Source organism: Pleurodeles waltl, chromosome 1_1 (genome assembly GCF_031143425.1).
Source record: "Pleurodeles waltl isolate 20211129_DDA chromosome 1_1, aPleWal1.hap1.20221129, whole genome shotgun sequence".
Classification (NCBI taxonomy): domain Eukaryota; kingdom Metazoa; phylum Chordata; class Amphibia; order Caudata; family Salamandridae; genus Pleurodeles; species Pleurodeles waltl.
Window position 1 is genome coordinate 745,480,559 of NC_090436.1, and position 13,806 is coordinate 745,494,364.

Here is a 13,806-nt window from a genome sequence, read left to right on the forward strand (position 1 = left end):
TTCACTCCTGGTTATGTCGCCGGTACTTTGTCCGGTGGCCTAGGCTGCCCGGTCAGCTGCATGGAATGGGGGCTGTAGCGGTCTGGTTTTCAGACACTCATCTGGGGCAATCATCCTGGACTCCTCTCTGTCCATGACCCGTCAAGTCAACACTGTCTCGTCGTTATGCTTCCACATCCTTCAACTCCTTTGAAAGATCTTCAAATGGATCCCCACCGAGATGAGGAGGACAGTCACTCACACACTCGTCAGTAGCAAACTGGACTATGGCATTGCACTGTATGCCAGCATCACAAATAAACTGCAATCAAAACTACAAGGAATCCAGAATGCAGCAGCCAAGCTCATCCTGGACATCCCCTGACACAGCCACATCTCCTCCCATCTCAAAGACCTACACTGGCTCTCGGTCAACAAATGCATCACTTACAAGCCTCTGACACACTCCTACAAGGTACTACACAACATAGGACTGGCCTACCTCAACCACCGCCTCACCCTCTACGCACCCAACAGACAACTCCATTCTTCCCAGCTTGCCCTTGCAGCCATTCCCAGAATCCAAAAAAGCACAGCAGGGGGAAGATCCTTTTCCTACCTCGCAGCCCAGACATGGAACACTCAAATCAGGCAGACCTCATCTCTGAAGCAGTTCAGGAAGGACCTCCAGACCTGGCTATTCGAGTGGACAGCACCACCGCAACAGCGCCTTGAGACCCTATGGGTGATAAGCCGTGCTATGGAAGTATTGATTGACTGATTGGTCATAGGCTGTTAGAAAAAAGTTAAAGATGAAAATGGTTGAAATGCGCTCCAATGCAAAGTAGATAGTTGTGGGTTGGGGTATGTGGATGGGACAAGAGGGGGGGGGGAGATTGAATAGTTAATTTGATGTATAGTGAGGAGTTAGTTTTGTAAGGCAATTGCCTAGCTAAAGTTTGTGATGTGCACCTGTTTCAATAAAGTGACGTTTTTCAAACAACAACATGGTCAGTGGTCTGTGCTGCGCCCCTCTCTCTCAATATCCCCGCATGCAACATTCTTTTAGCTAACAAGTCATGACTGGCTCAGGTTGTCACACATGATAAAAGGTTCCTCCACAGCAAATACTCTTTTAACAGTTGTTTCAGTTTTGACATTTTATGGCGACGGTTTGTGTAACCTTCAAGATACGCTCAATCAGAATGCTAAAACATTTGTACTGTGAGTGAACGAACATAAGGGTTTTTATCTTCATAGATTGCATTACCGAAGCTTTTATCTAGCTTTAACTGAAAAAAAAGAGAAAGACAGAACACATTTGCGTGAGCCAGTTCGTAACAAGTTGAACAGTAATATTCTAGCTTGTAATGTGTGAAAATAAGAAGGGCAGTTGGGAAAACCACGGGATATAAAATCTGAATATATAAACCCATAGAAATGGCTCTTTGGTGTGAAAAAAAACCTGACTTTATTCTTTGTCTTTCTCATTTGCACAGTTAATGTGATTTGGACCCATGTTGCTGTAGAACGAATGAGCGGTTTTAAGTGCCCTTAATGCATTGTATTTTCCTTCAGGGAAGCAATCAGCCGTGTTTGTGAAGCTGTACCTGGTGCCAAAGGAGCCTTCAAGAAACGGAAGGTACCTTTTGTTGTTTTTGCAATCATTACTTTCTTCCCCTCTCTTCGGTATAACAGGTGCCACCCGAGCACGTGGACATGTGGCTGCCAAATGTGATGGATTAACGACCGTGAAAGACTTCCGCTGCTTGCAGCTCAGGTGCTAACTTTGAGGGCATGATTAGTGTTCTCAGGCCGAGGGCTTATGCAGCTGCAGCGCTGATTAGCACTGCTCTTCTAGATGATTCCATGGGCGGGGTGGCCTGGGCTGAGGTGTACCGGAATAGAAGTGTTTTTCAGTTATTAAGCACCGAGCGCTTGCAACCTTTGTCCCCGCAGGTTGTCGATGCAGTTATCATGCCCGAGGTAAGATGGATGCCTGAGCACACAGTGTTTATTGTCTGACAGCCTGCTCGCCGTTATCTTTGGACTTAAATATCCCTTCCTTTTATGAGGCTTGTGATTGGAACCAACATTTTAGATGAAAATAAACTGCTCTGTGACTTTGTGCAAACCATATACGTTTATTAGAGGGTACTTTGTCATTAGGACTACAATGTCCTAGTTCTGCGCTTTCATTTAACAGGCGGTGCGCTCTAAGAGTGATGTCCTGCTTCCCCTCATTTGAACCTTTTGGAAACAACGAGCCTGAATACTTCACAGCGAGTCGTAGAAGCAAACATTGGAATGAACTGACCCCACTGTTCAATAGTCAGTGCTAACTGTATGGCAGTGCATATGATGAGATGGGGGAGGGGGGGGGGCGTTCAGCCTAGCCAATCACAAAAGGGGGAAGTTAGCATCCTGCCTATCATATCAACACACAGTTCGGATTCATCTGTGCTCTATGAGTGATACAGAAACATGATAAGACTGTGAGCAGCATTGCACCAACAATACTAAAGACTTTTAATTGAAGTGAGTGTTATCATGCACTGCATTTACCACTATGCATCTAGGTGAATATTGTGGGAGTCTGCCAGGAAGTGTTCTCCCTTCCTCTTTTGTGATAGGCTTTCAGCCAATCCTTGTTTACCAGTCCATAGCACTATGTGTGCCACTGTGCCCATTAAAGTGTAAGCCTAATGTCCATGCCTCCAGTACTGCTGGCTGAAAAACAAGGGTTCTGGCTGGAAACAAATGCACAAAACTGGCTGACAGTCTTTCTTATGAAATGAGACTAGTGGACATCTTTGTAAAGGTTGTGGAAGTAGCACCTATGTCTGGATTCTCAAGAATCCATATAATTGAGACAGGTAATTTCTGGTCCTGATTATTCAATTTACAAATGCTTCCGTTCTAGGATTATGAGGCTACCAGATGACACCATTGAATCATAGCTGCCAACTTTCCCAGGCCTTTGCTTGGCTAGCTGCTCTAATCCAGGATTTACTTACGCAAAATTGGTACCTTTAGTTCTAATTTTATAATGGGATTATCAAGTCTACAAGTCCCAGAATGCAGAGCAAAAAACCTGAATTGGAGCAGTTAGTTATGTCTGGCCCTGGGAACCATAACAGGGCGGCTGGTGGAAAAATCCAGTTGCCTGTTTTTCTGCTTTTTGATGTCATAGTGGCTCCCCAAACAGATATGTGCACACACTATTTTACACACTAATAGGCATGGTGTCTCACCAGTTGTGAAAACCACTACTGGGCAAAAGACACATGGAAAGCTGGTGTTGCTTTTAGGTTGTGAGCCGATGAGGTGGAAAACATAAATAAGTGTTCAAAAACTCTGCAGTAGCTTTTCAGTAGATTCAACTGGGCCTGAAAATATTTTGTTTCCATTCACTCCCTTTATTTATGCCCTTTTTGATCATCCCTATTTACTGCCAATTTGGAAACAATATCTTCCTAAATTTCTTCTGCACCACCTTCATTGCTGTACTGGCATGATGACTGAATGTTCAAGAGTGTTCTGAAAATGCAAGCCCCACCTACCCTATTAAGAAGGAAACATCGGTGTGCATTTCCAGCACCTTTCTGACATATGTAAGCCAACCTTTCTTTGATTGCCTAAGCCCTTGATGGGCTTGGATGTGTTTAGATGACGCATGGAATGCCTGTATATGTTTTGCAACCAGTCAGGTAACTGGAGCTTGCATTTTTAGTATGCTTCTAGATTTTCCTGCCCCGAGGAAAGATTCGCCTCATTAATAATGAGAACGTGGATGAGTAGAACTGAGAGTAATGAAAGTTACTGATGAGTATTGGGGCATCTACTGAAATGTTTGTGAAACCAACAATCCGAAAGTTTCCATCCAAAAATATGGCAGGTCTTTTACAGTGCCATTCCTGTTCCACTGCTGAAAATGAGCAGGCCTGTGGAACCCCTGAACCAAAGGCATAAGCTATCCAATTTACTGAAGGCAGTTCTCACTATGTTTATTTTAAATCTTTTGTAACGGTAAGCTGTTTTGCTAAAACACTAAGCTTTATACATCAGCCAGACCTTTCTCCGCCAGTAGTATCTAAAACAATTCCAGGAACATATTTCTTGTCAACCCAGAAGCCTTTCATCTCTCTGATCCCTTTATGGCACAATGTCTCTTGCCACTATTATACTACAGCAAATGCTGGCTGCTGCTTCAGTATACAATTTCAGGGTGACATTAGGAACTCCTTCTCTTAGCCGTAGTAAAAATACCATTGAAGTCACTGAGGAGTTTTTTTGCACACTTTCAGATCCTCTTCAGTTCCATCGTCAGTATTGAGTGCTATCTTTCAATCCTACTTAGGCTATCCATCTAGAAAATAGCTTTGCTAACGATAGGTCTATCAAAGAATGTAACCTTTTCTAAAGTAAGCAGCACTTCTCGGTTTCTATGAATGTCACATTAATTGCGCTTGGTGTTCTTCACACCTTTTTGATCACGTCCAGCCCCATTAAAAAACAGCAGCTGTGTATTTAGGTCCCACACTTCTCAAGTGCCAGAAGCACACTTAGCTTGCTCCATGTAAGAAATGGAGTTAAAAGTTGAGAAGATCGAAAGACCTCCTCAAGTGATAAAAACAATCCTCGTTGGGGTGACCCACAAAAGTCAATAAATAAATCTATGCTTAACACCCTGGTAGTCTGGGAAAAGGTAGGCTTAACTAAGTGTTCAGCACTCAAACAGTAATAAAGTGTAAACACCATACCAGAAAAATTCCAAATTCCATTTTAGAAGAAGAGTTTACATTTTAACAAATAAAATGACACCAAAATGGCAAAAATCTTATCTATATAACAGGAGTTATGAGTTTTTAAAGTTTAAGGTAAAAATCGCGCCAAGAGGTGTGAAGCAGCAACTGCGGGTATCTGGTCGCACTGGATTGGGCTGAAGTCACAAGTTAAGGCTGACTGCAATGGAGCATGGACTAGGTACAGGATCAAGTTTGGCTCATTGGGAGTGACACCCTCTGTCTTTGATGCGAGGTGTGGGCAGCGTTGCAAAGTGCTGTGTTTCTGGATATCGAATCTGATGAAACCTTCAGCTAGGAGCTGTTTGGCTTTTCGGAGCTTGACATCACTTGGCGTCGCTCTCTGTCTGATCCAGTGCAGCCTTCAAACAGGATCTGTGGTGCATGGCTCTGCCTGGCTTTGCATTGCTTGACATTAATTCAGGTGAAGCATTCGGTTCAGAGCTGCGCTGCTTTGTGTTGCCCTTTATTGTTTCACATAAGATCTGATGGAACTTTCAGGTGGGTAGGGAAAAGTACACCCTGACTCCAGCCACGGGTACAGGACTTGGAGGACAGCACTTGGAGGATCAAGAGTCACTCCCACAGAGACCAGCAGACCAGGTTAGGTCCAGTCGTTTTGGTCAGGTGAAAAGTAAAAAATGGCTTTGGGAGCTTGGTGTGTCCCTGCAGCTCAAACAGGAGGTCGGTTCTGCCCCTTCCCCTGGCTCTGGCTCTAAACTGTCTAGGGTAACAAAGAACAGGTAGGGGCCCAGGTGTCAGCGGCATTTCTCAGTGACAGGCAGGCAGCTTCAGACATCAGGAAGGGGGTGGGTACAGTCCTCAGGCTACCCTTTGATGCTCAGGAAGGGCTGAGCACAACATCCAAGGGCATCCTGTTTAGAAGAGGAACACCTGCCCCCACACTGAAGCCCCTTTTGTCCCCTGTCTGCAAGGAATACACATCGCACCACAGGAGAGCCATTATCAGTCACATGGCCATGGACACTGACAGAGAGACTCATTTGTTTTTGGGCAGAAAAATGCCAACTTTTTTAAAGAAATAACTAGGGAACGCCCAAGTGACCCTAAGGCGTCTGGACGTGGACAATAGTAATAAAAATATAGCAAGACGTGTCAGGGAAGAATTACCACCCAAAATTCTAATCAGTGAAAACTTAAATTAATAACTGAAATTCTCAGTATATGGCATACATATTTTTTTATTCCTTTATTCAATGTGGGGGAAGTGATCTTAGTTTTAGTTTTACTAACGGTCCCTGGGTTTTCTCGGTTCATACAAAAACATCAAAACATAAGATAAAGACAATTCATACAAGAAAAAAACAAAACTGTTATCAAATAATATCGCTTTTCTCTAATATTAATCAATAATGGCTGTAATGTCTGTTTTTATGTCAGTCCATTTTCGGAGTTAGTCCTGCGATAGCAACGTAACACGAGATGCTGTGCCTCTTATTGTCGTTGAATGGGTCAATCTGAAACATTGCTGTCTTTTAAATAATCTGACTCCACCATGACATAGGTGTTCACACATGTTAGACTTGGCATCCTTGGCGTGGTCTTCCCTAACTTTTTGCCTCTGTTCCTCAGGTTGTTGATGTATGCTGGACTCTGTTTTGCGGTTTATTGTTACTCTTGGCACTTTACCACTGCTATCCAGTGCTAAAGTGAAAGTGCTCCTATGTAAAATGTATGTGTAATTGACTTTCCAGGATTGGCATATTTGATTTACTAGTAAGTCACTAGTACAGTGTATTAGAGGTGCCCAGGGCCTGTAAATCAAACGCTACTAGTGGGCCTGTAGCACTGGTTGTGCCACCCACATTAGTAGCCCTGTAAACATGGCTCAGACCTGCCACTGCAGTGTCTATGAGTGCAGTTTTAAACTGCCAATTCGACTTGGCAAGTGTACCGACTTGCCAGGCCTAAACCTTCCCTTTTTATATATGTAAGGCACCCCCAAGGTAGGCCCTAGGTAGCCCCATAGGCAGTGTGCAGTGTATGTTAAAGGTGGGACATATACTTATGTGTTTTACATGTCCTAACAGTGAAATACTGCCAAATTCGATTTTCAGTGTTGCAAGTCCTATCTCACAATTTAGAAAATGCATCTTTGAGTGAAGTTGGTTTTTAGATTGTGTGTTTGAAAATGCCACTTTTAGAAGGTAGGCATTTTCTTTGCTTAAACCGTTCTGCGACTCTGCCTGTTTGTGGTTTCCCTGTCTTGGTTAGTTTGACAGATGGGCTGTTTGCACCTCTCTCTAAACAGTGACACAAGGGGAGCTGGGATGTAGCCTGCATATCCTGATGAGCCACCTGTGCTAGGAGGGAGGGGAAGCGTGGTCACTTACACCTGAAAGGGCAGTGCCTGCCCTCACACAATGCAGTCTCTGACACCCTGGTGTGTGTCTGGGGCCTGGCCTGGGCAAGGCAGGATCTTACAAATGAGCAAGACTTTCCTTTGAAGTAGGCCTACTTCAAATGCAATAAGGGGTATAAAAGGAGCCTCCAAACCCCCCGAAAATTGGATTACTTCAGGAATCAAGAGGAACCTCTGCCAAGGAGAAGAGCTGAGGAGAAGTGCTGCCCCTGCCTGTGACTGTGGTTTGTTGGGCTATCCTGCAGTTGCTGCTTCTGCCTGTGAAAGGGGACAAAGACTGGACTTTGTGGGATATTCCTGCTTGAGAAGAATCTCCAAGGACTTGGACTGAGCTTGCCCCCTGTTATAAAGTCTCAAGGCTATCAAAGACTTCCCCTACCAGCACCTGGACTCTCTGCTGAGACTCTTGCCCTGACAAGTGGTGCCCTATCCAGTCCCTGGACCCTTGAAAGGAGAAGCTGGTGAAAATCCAAGAAAACTGACCTCGGACGACTTTGGACCGATGCCGCTACCGAATCCCGTGACGCTGCCTGCAACTGACTCCGTGGTCCTCGCTGAAGTGCGATGACACTTGCAGGCCCGACATTGCTGCAGCCCCGCCGAAGTCAGCGACTCCGTGGAGGTTGCCGCATCACGTCGTGACCGACTCAACGATTCGCACCAATGCCGCCTCACCTCCACTCTTCCGCCTCTTCATGACGCTTTCACCCCCCGGCACCGGAACCAACGCCACCTCGGATTGAGCGACGCCGCAATCCCCGACTTCGCGCACCGACTTGTTCCCACCGTTTACTAAGGTACTGTACTTGGAGGTCTGCGTGACTCCGTACACGGCGCCATTGGCGTCGGATTGTTGGGAACGGATCTGTCACAACACCGTATTATCACCTCATCAAAGCATTTTGTGTTTCTAAGCGTTATTTTCGAGTTTAATCTTTACAATTTAATAACTTGACTTGTGTATGTTGGATTTTTGACATTTTGGTGATGTTTTGTTTAGACAAATATTGGCTATTTTTCTAAACCTGTGTTGAGTCATTTTGTGGTGTTTTTACTATATTACTGTATGTGTTGGTATAAATACTTGGTCTCTGAAGTTAAGCCTGCCTGCTCGTGCAAAACTACCAAGGGGGTGAGCGGTGATTAACTGAGCGTGATTCTCTTTTACTCTGACTAGACCGAGGGTCCTTGCTTGGGCAGGGGGTAACCTGACTGCCAACCAAAAACCCAATTTCTAACAACCTTTTTCGCCACTACCTCTTTCAGGCCTTCTCAGGACTTTAAGGAATGGTGAAATGACCTGATACTTGAAATACCAGATATCCACAATCAAAATCTGTCCAACGTATTAGTGGTTGTCTACACCCAAGTGTAACCATTGTTGTGAATGCACAGCCACAATAGAAAGCAAGCCAAGGTACTTGTAATAGAAGTAAACCAATACTGTTCCACTGAAGGCCAAAACCAAAGTTCAATGCAAAGCCATGCACTGATCACCCGTCATAACCACAAAGGAAGGCATGTGTGTCATCATGGTTGCCCAATCACCCAACACCATCGGCGCGATTGACAAATATCTTTCCGCGTGGGAGTGTTCCTGCATCTAAAATTGGAGAAGCACTACAGTGCCACTCATATGTGGATTCAAAAGGTAGTTGCAGGGAAACAAATCGCCCCTAATTCAACAATCGGTGCTGGTGAACAATCACTCACCGATTCTGTATATAAAGGGCCGGGTGGAAAGTCTAAAAAGAAATGGCACAACAAATTCACTTTAAGACATGAAGTACAAAAAGTTGTACAATCTGCTCGTTCAAAACTGCCTAATTGCTGGCAACCCACTTCATCTGACCAACTCTTCGCTGCGTGTCTCAGAAACATCAAACACCTGCGTACAGGCGAAGGCCAGAAATACTATCATCTGCTCCATTGTCAGTTGAAAATTACCCTCCCTCTGTCGACTATATTGGAATGGAGAATTGATGTTGTAAAAAGTGGTATCAAAGTCCCAAAATGACCCAAATGCCCCAAAACTCCAAACATGTTTAAAAATAGAATTTCTGTACCCTACATTCTGAGCATTTGGGTGATTAATTTAAGTTTTCACTGATTAGAATTTTGGTTGGTAATTCTTCCCTGGCACGTCTTGCTGAATCTTTTTTATAATTTTAAAGTGGAATTTTCAGAATAGTAGCTTAAAATCTGAATTTACCATTAAGGAGGATCTTAAATGACTATTGAAATGGGTAGAAGATGTATTTCTCTGTCTACTCCCAAACTGGATTTATCACATATTAAGTGTAATGAGGTAACCCAACGACTTTAGGAGTTATTTCCACTATCAGGACTTGTAAAACGTAAGCACACACTTTACCTTTCAAATACCATGCATACTGCTGTATGAGCTCTTAGGGCCTACCCTATGGGTGACTTATAAGTATTAAAAAGGATATTCGAAATGGCAGTTTATAACTGCACTGCAGGCTGCTGTGGCAGGCCTAAAATGGTTTACGCTGCTACTTTAGTGGATACCACAATGAGTGCTGCATTTAATTTTCAGGCCCATGGCACATTATACCTGGGACTTACAAGTAAATTAAAGGTGCTAATTAGATGTAGACTAATTTTACCATGTTTAAGAGAGAGAGAAAGAGAGAGGGAGAGAGAGAGAGCACATGCACTTTACCTCTGGTTAGCAGGGGTAAAGTGTAGAGTCCTAATAATAACAAAAACGACCTCTACAAAAATAGGGAAGTGAAGGAAAAACGTCTGGTGGAATACCACGCAAGAGGAGAGGTGTCAGATCTAAAACTCTTAATTTAGATTACATTTTCCACCAGTACCCTGCATTTGTCTGTACCTGCTTTGCCCACAACCAGGAAGCTAATGTGCTAACAATTTTTTAACACAGCATATGGCATTTCACACTGCCTAGGGAGGCATTTCAGAAAGTAGAATTTCCCTCCTACTGAAATGCTGGAGAGTTGATAGTTGTCTTTGTGAATTGATAACAGCCAAAACTATATTTAATATCTCTCATGAGCAAAACGGCTACTGTCCATACCCTTTACTAACATCGCTTTAATGTTTTATATGATGTGAAACATTCACTTTTAAATGTAATGGCTGATCAAGTCAATGTCTGGATAAGGGAAATAAGTGAGTAACCCAAATTCACTATGTCCTGCCTTGTCAATCACACACAATGGGTACATGTAAAATATTTGAATGTTGGTGAGTCAAATGAACCAACAACCCCATTCATTCTCCTGTTTGTCAGTCTTATGCTGTAGTACTGATCAATGCTTGTTTGATAGCCCTATATATGTAAGCAAATGGGATTCCCTGGTTGCCTTGACTATGATTAGGACTGTTTAAGCAATAACTCTAGCAGAATAACTGCATCATCTTGTTTGTGGTGTCACTAAGAGCCCTTCTCCATTTGCCAACCACTACTTTATGCCTGTCTTGATTTTGTTCATCACTTTCCTTCCTATCAAGCATGAGCTCACTTCCAGCCATATAAAGATCTCCTTGATTGCCAGTAACTCTGCTGGTTTTCACCATACATTTGAGTTTATATTTTTAATCCTGACCTCTGCTACCATCATGTAGGTACCATCCTGTTGCTCTAAGAGTATATATCCATATCTTATTGACAGTTCTTTCTTCCCTTTCTGATTTTCTTTCTGTGCTGATTCTCCTCCCCATGACTGATCTCTGACATCACTCTAATACTATTCATGTTTCTTCCTACAGTAGAACGATGCATGTTTCTCATTATGCTTCTATGAGGACTAAAACACTGTTGTTAAATTAAGTAGTGGTCTTATTAGGCCAATAGTGTGACTGCTAATTCAGGAAAGCCGGTTTGTATAGTCTCCACAATCTCTAGCCAGGTAAAGCATTGTACCAGCCTAATTAAAACAAAATTGTTTCAAGGTTTGCTTCATCTGCAGCACGGTCTTTCAGCAAATTATTTATGCTTTTGAGGAAGTCTGTAGTGATTGGGGATGAGTCAATTCATGTTTCCTACTTTCATTGACCATCCACAATTTTGCAGGTAAAGAGAGAAAGGCTTTGGAGGGAACCAGAGAGAGGGGTTGATCCTTATGGTGAGGAACCTGTACTGCCTTCTCTGTGCCACAAGGCACAGATCAAGAAAAAAGCAAACTTGACATTCTCCATCTCTGTGTTAGGAATCTCACATCCCTTGGAATAGAAGTCCCTGGTACATTTATTCCCAGACATTTCTTTGCAACCCTGAACACCCTTTGAGCGTCCACAAACGATGTATCATCAATATGCCCCAGAATGTTCTTAAGAGATGAAATAGAAATGTCTTGACATCCTCCTACTCTGCCAACAGTGAAAATCCAGGTTTCTATTTCTTACCACACCCTCTGGCTGTTCCATTGCTTGTTTCAAGTGAACCACAGATTCTTTATCACAGGTCTTGAACAACTTGCAATGGTGTATGTCGGCTCTCCATGTTCGCATTTGGGTCTCTGATGTTGTCATCCACAGCTAGATGCAAATCAGTCTTGCCCCTGCTTCAATGCCCAAACCTGGGTGTCGTGCTCACTGTGCCACTGGAATAAAACTGTACCTGGCTAATGAGCCCATTAAAAGGGCAAACACAGTCCAGGGTTGCTTGTGTTCTGGTTCAGGAAGGATCTGACCTAGCAGTTTTGGGCTGGACTGTTCCCATTGGAGCATGGTCAAGGCTGATTTGCCTATGACTGGGTCCAAACTGATGTGGAATGGTGGGTGAAAAGCAATGGATTGAGATGTGGCCCAAGTGATCACCAGCAGCAGATGATAATTAAAGCATTGCATCCATCAGTTTCTTTTTTGATGTTATCTTTAGGAGGCATGGTACACCCTGTGATCGACCAATGGCCATCTCAGAACAGGTAATTTACTGGCCACAGGCATGCACTGGATTATCAGAGAATGGATGTGTTTATTAAAAGGGTGAATGTCAATGGGACATGTCAGGGTATTACACCCAATCTCTCTCAGTGGATAGGTCTCCAAGCTGTCACTGTTGGCATATGATAGTAAGCTGAGGACAGTACCAGATATTCAGTGGAGTGGGTCACTCAATACTTCCAAAGGCTTTGTCTAGCTCTGGAATTTGCTGACATTGTACTAGTTGCATTCACCACCTGCCCTGTTCTGGGTTACTGGTGCACAAATTTGGTTTGAGTTCCTGGATCAGCGAGCCTCAGGCACCAGCTTGAGACTTGGAAGTAGCAGTTGGAGGGGAGCCACAAGGAACTCTGGTTTTCAGGGCCAGCCTTGACTCCATGATCAATAATCTTGCAAAGTGAGACCACATATAAGTGCAACAATACTGTACCAGCTGACCAATTGTTATGTGCTGGTTCTATAGTGCACTGTCAAACACCAGTTACCTGTATACATTGACCAAAACGTGAATTACCAATAAAAATACTTGGAAAAAAATCCTTGACTCCATGAGCAGTAAAATGCTCACTGCTTATAAAACCATGGGTTCAAGAGTGTCATACTCCTTTCAGCAAACACTACTCATATGCACTATAACTTCACCTGGCCAGAGAAGGAAATCATGCTAGATAGAGGTCCATGGATACACATCTTAACGGGAGGACGAAAACCTCTCCTTTCCCTCTTTTTGCTTATTGTACAATTGGGTAGGTATTAGGGATGAACCAGAGGGAAGAAATCTTGAAATGATCCAAGAAACACATTCAGGCCCTCATTTTGATTTTGGCGGTCTTTTGTGAAGACTGCCGTTGAAACTGGTGCAAAAAGACCGCCAGTGTTGGCGGTCTGAAGACGCTGTATTACGTGTCACCAACGGATTTGCAACCATAAACAGGTGGAAGTCCGACACCTTCAGCCTGACTGATGCCGGGTGAGAGGCAGTTCCAGTGCCACCATCGCCATGCCGGAAGTACTCTGCCCACCATATTACAAGGAGTAATATGGCACGGCGGTCCTTGCACGGCGGTGTGGCACTGGAGGTGGAACCACCAACATCCACCCGCTCCTGGACGACCACCTGGACGTGGGCTGCTCTGTGACCCAGACAGATAGGTGGACCGACTGGAAGGGGGTGTGTGTGTGTGATAGGTGCATATGTGTGGTATGTGCGTGTATGTGTGCGAGCATGTGTGTGTGTGTCAGAATGGGTGTCTGTGCGTGTGTGTGTGACTATTCATGCATGGTGGTGTGTGTGTAAATGTATGTGGAGGGTGTGTGTGTGTATGTGTGAATATATGCAGAGGGGAGGTGCGTATGCGTGCAAGCGAGTGGGGGTGCGTGTCTGTGTGTGAGCGAGTCGGGGTTCGTGTCTGTGTGCAAGCGAGTGGGGTGTTTGGATGTATGCATGCGGTCAGGTGGGGGTGTGTATCTGCAAGTGTGTGGATGTGTGGGGATGCACGTGCCGGTGACAGGAATGGGGATTCCTGTTGCCCGGTGCGTTACCGCTAGGGTTTTCGTGGTGGGCGACCGCCACAAAAAGCCTGGCGGTTTGCTGCCTCGTTATACGGCTGGCTGTCTTAGGCATGCCGCCAGCCTGGAGGAGCTCACCACCAGCTGTGCAAGTCGGACCGCACCTGTAGGACTGGCGGTATTGTGGCGGTTTGG

General features: G+C 44.4%; 1 protein-coding gene across 1 annotated transcript in view; it reads left to right on the forward strand.

Annotated features, from left to right (window-relative positions):
* The window catches only part of SHC3 (SHC adaptor protein 3), a 418,135-nt gene that overhangs the window by 271,702 nt on the left and 132,627 nt on the right, over positions 1-13,806 (forward strand). Inside the window, exon 3 of the mRNA XM_069227563.1 lies at positions 1,558-1,621. Within this exon, the coding sequence (XP_069083664.1) occupies positions 1,558-1,621 (64 nt within the window). The remainder of the gene's footprint in view (positions 1-1,557; positions 1,622-13,806) is intronic.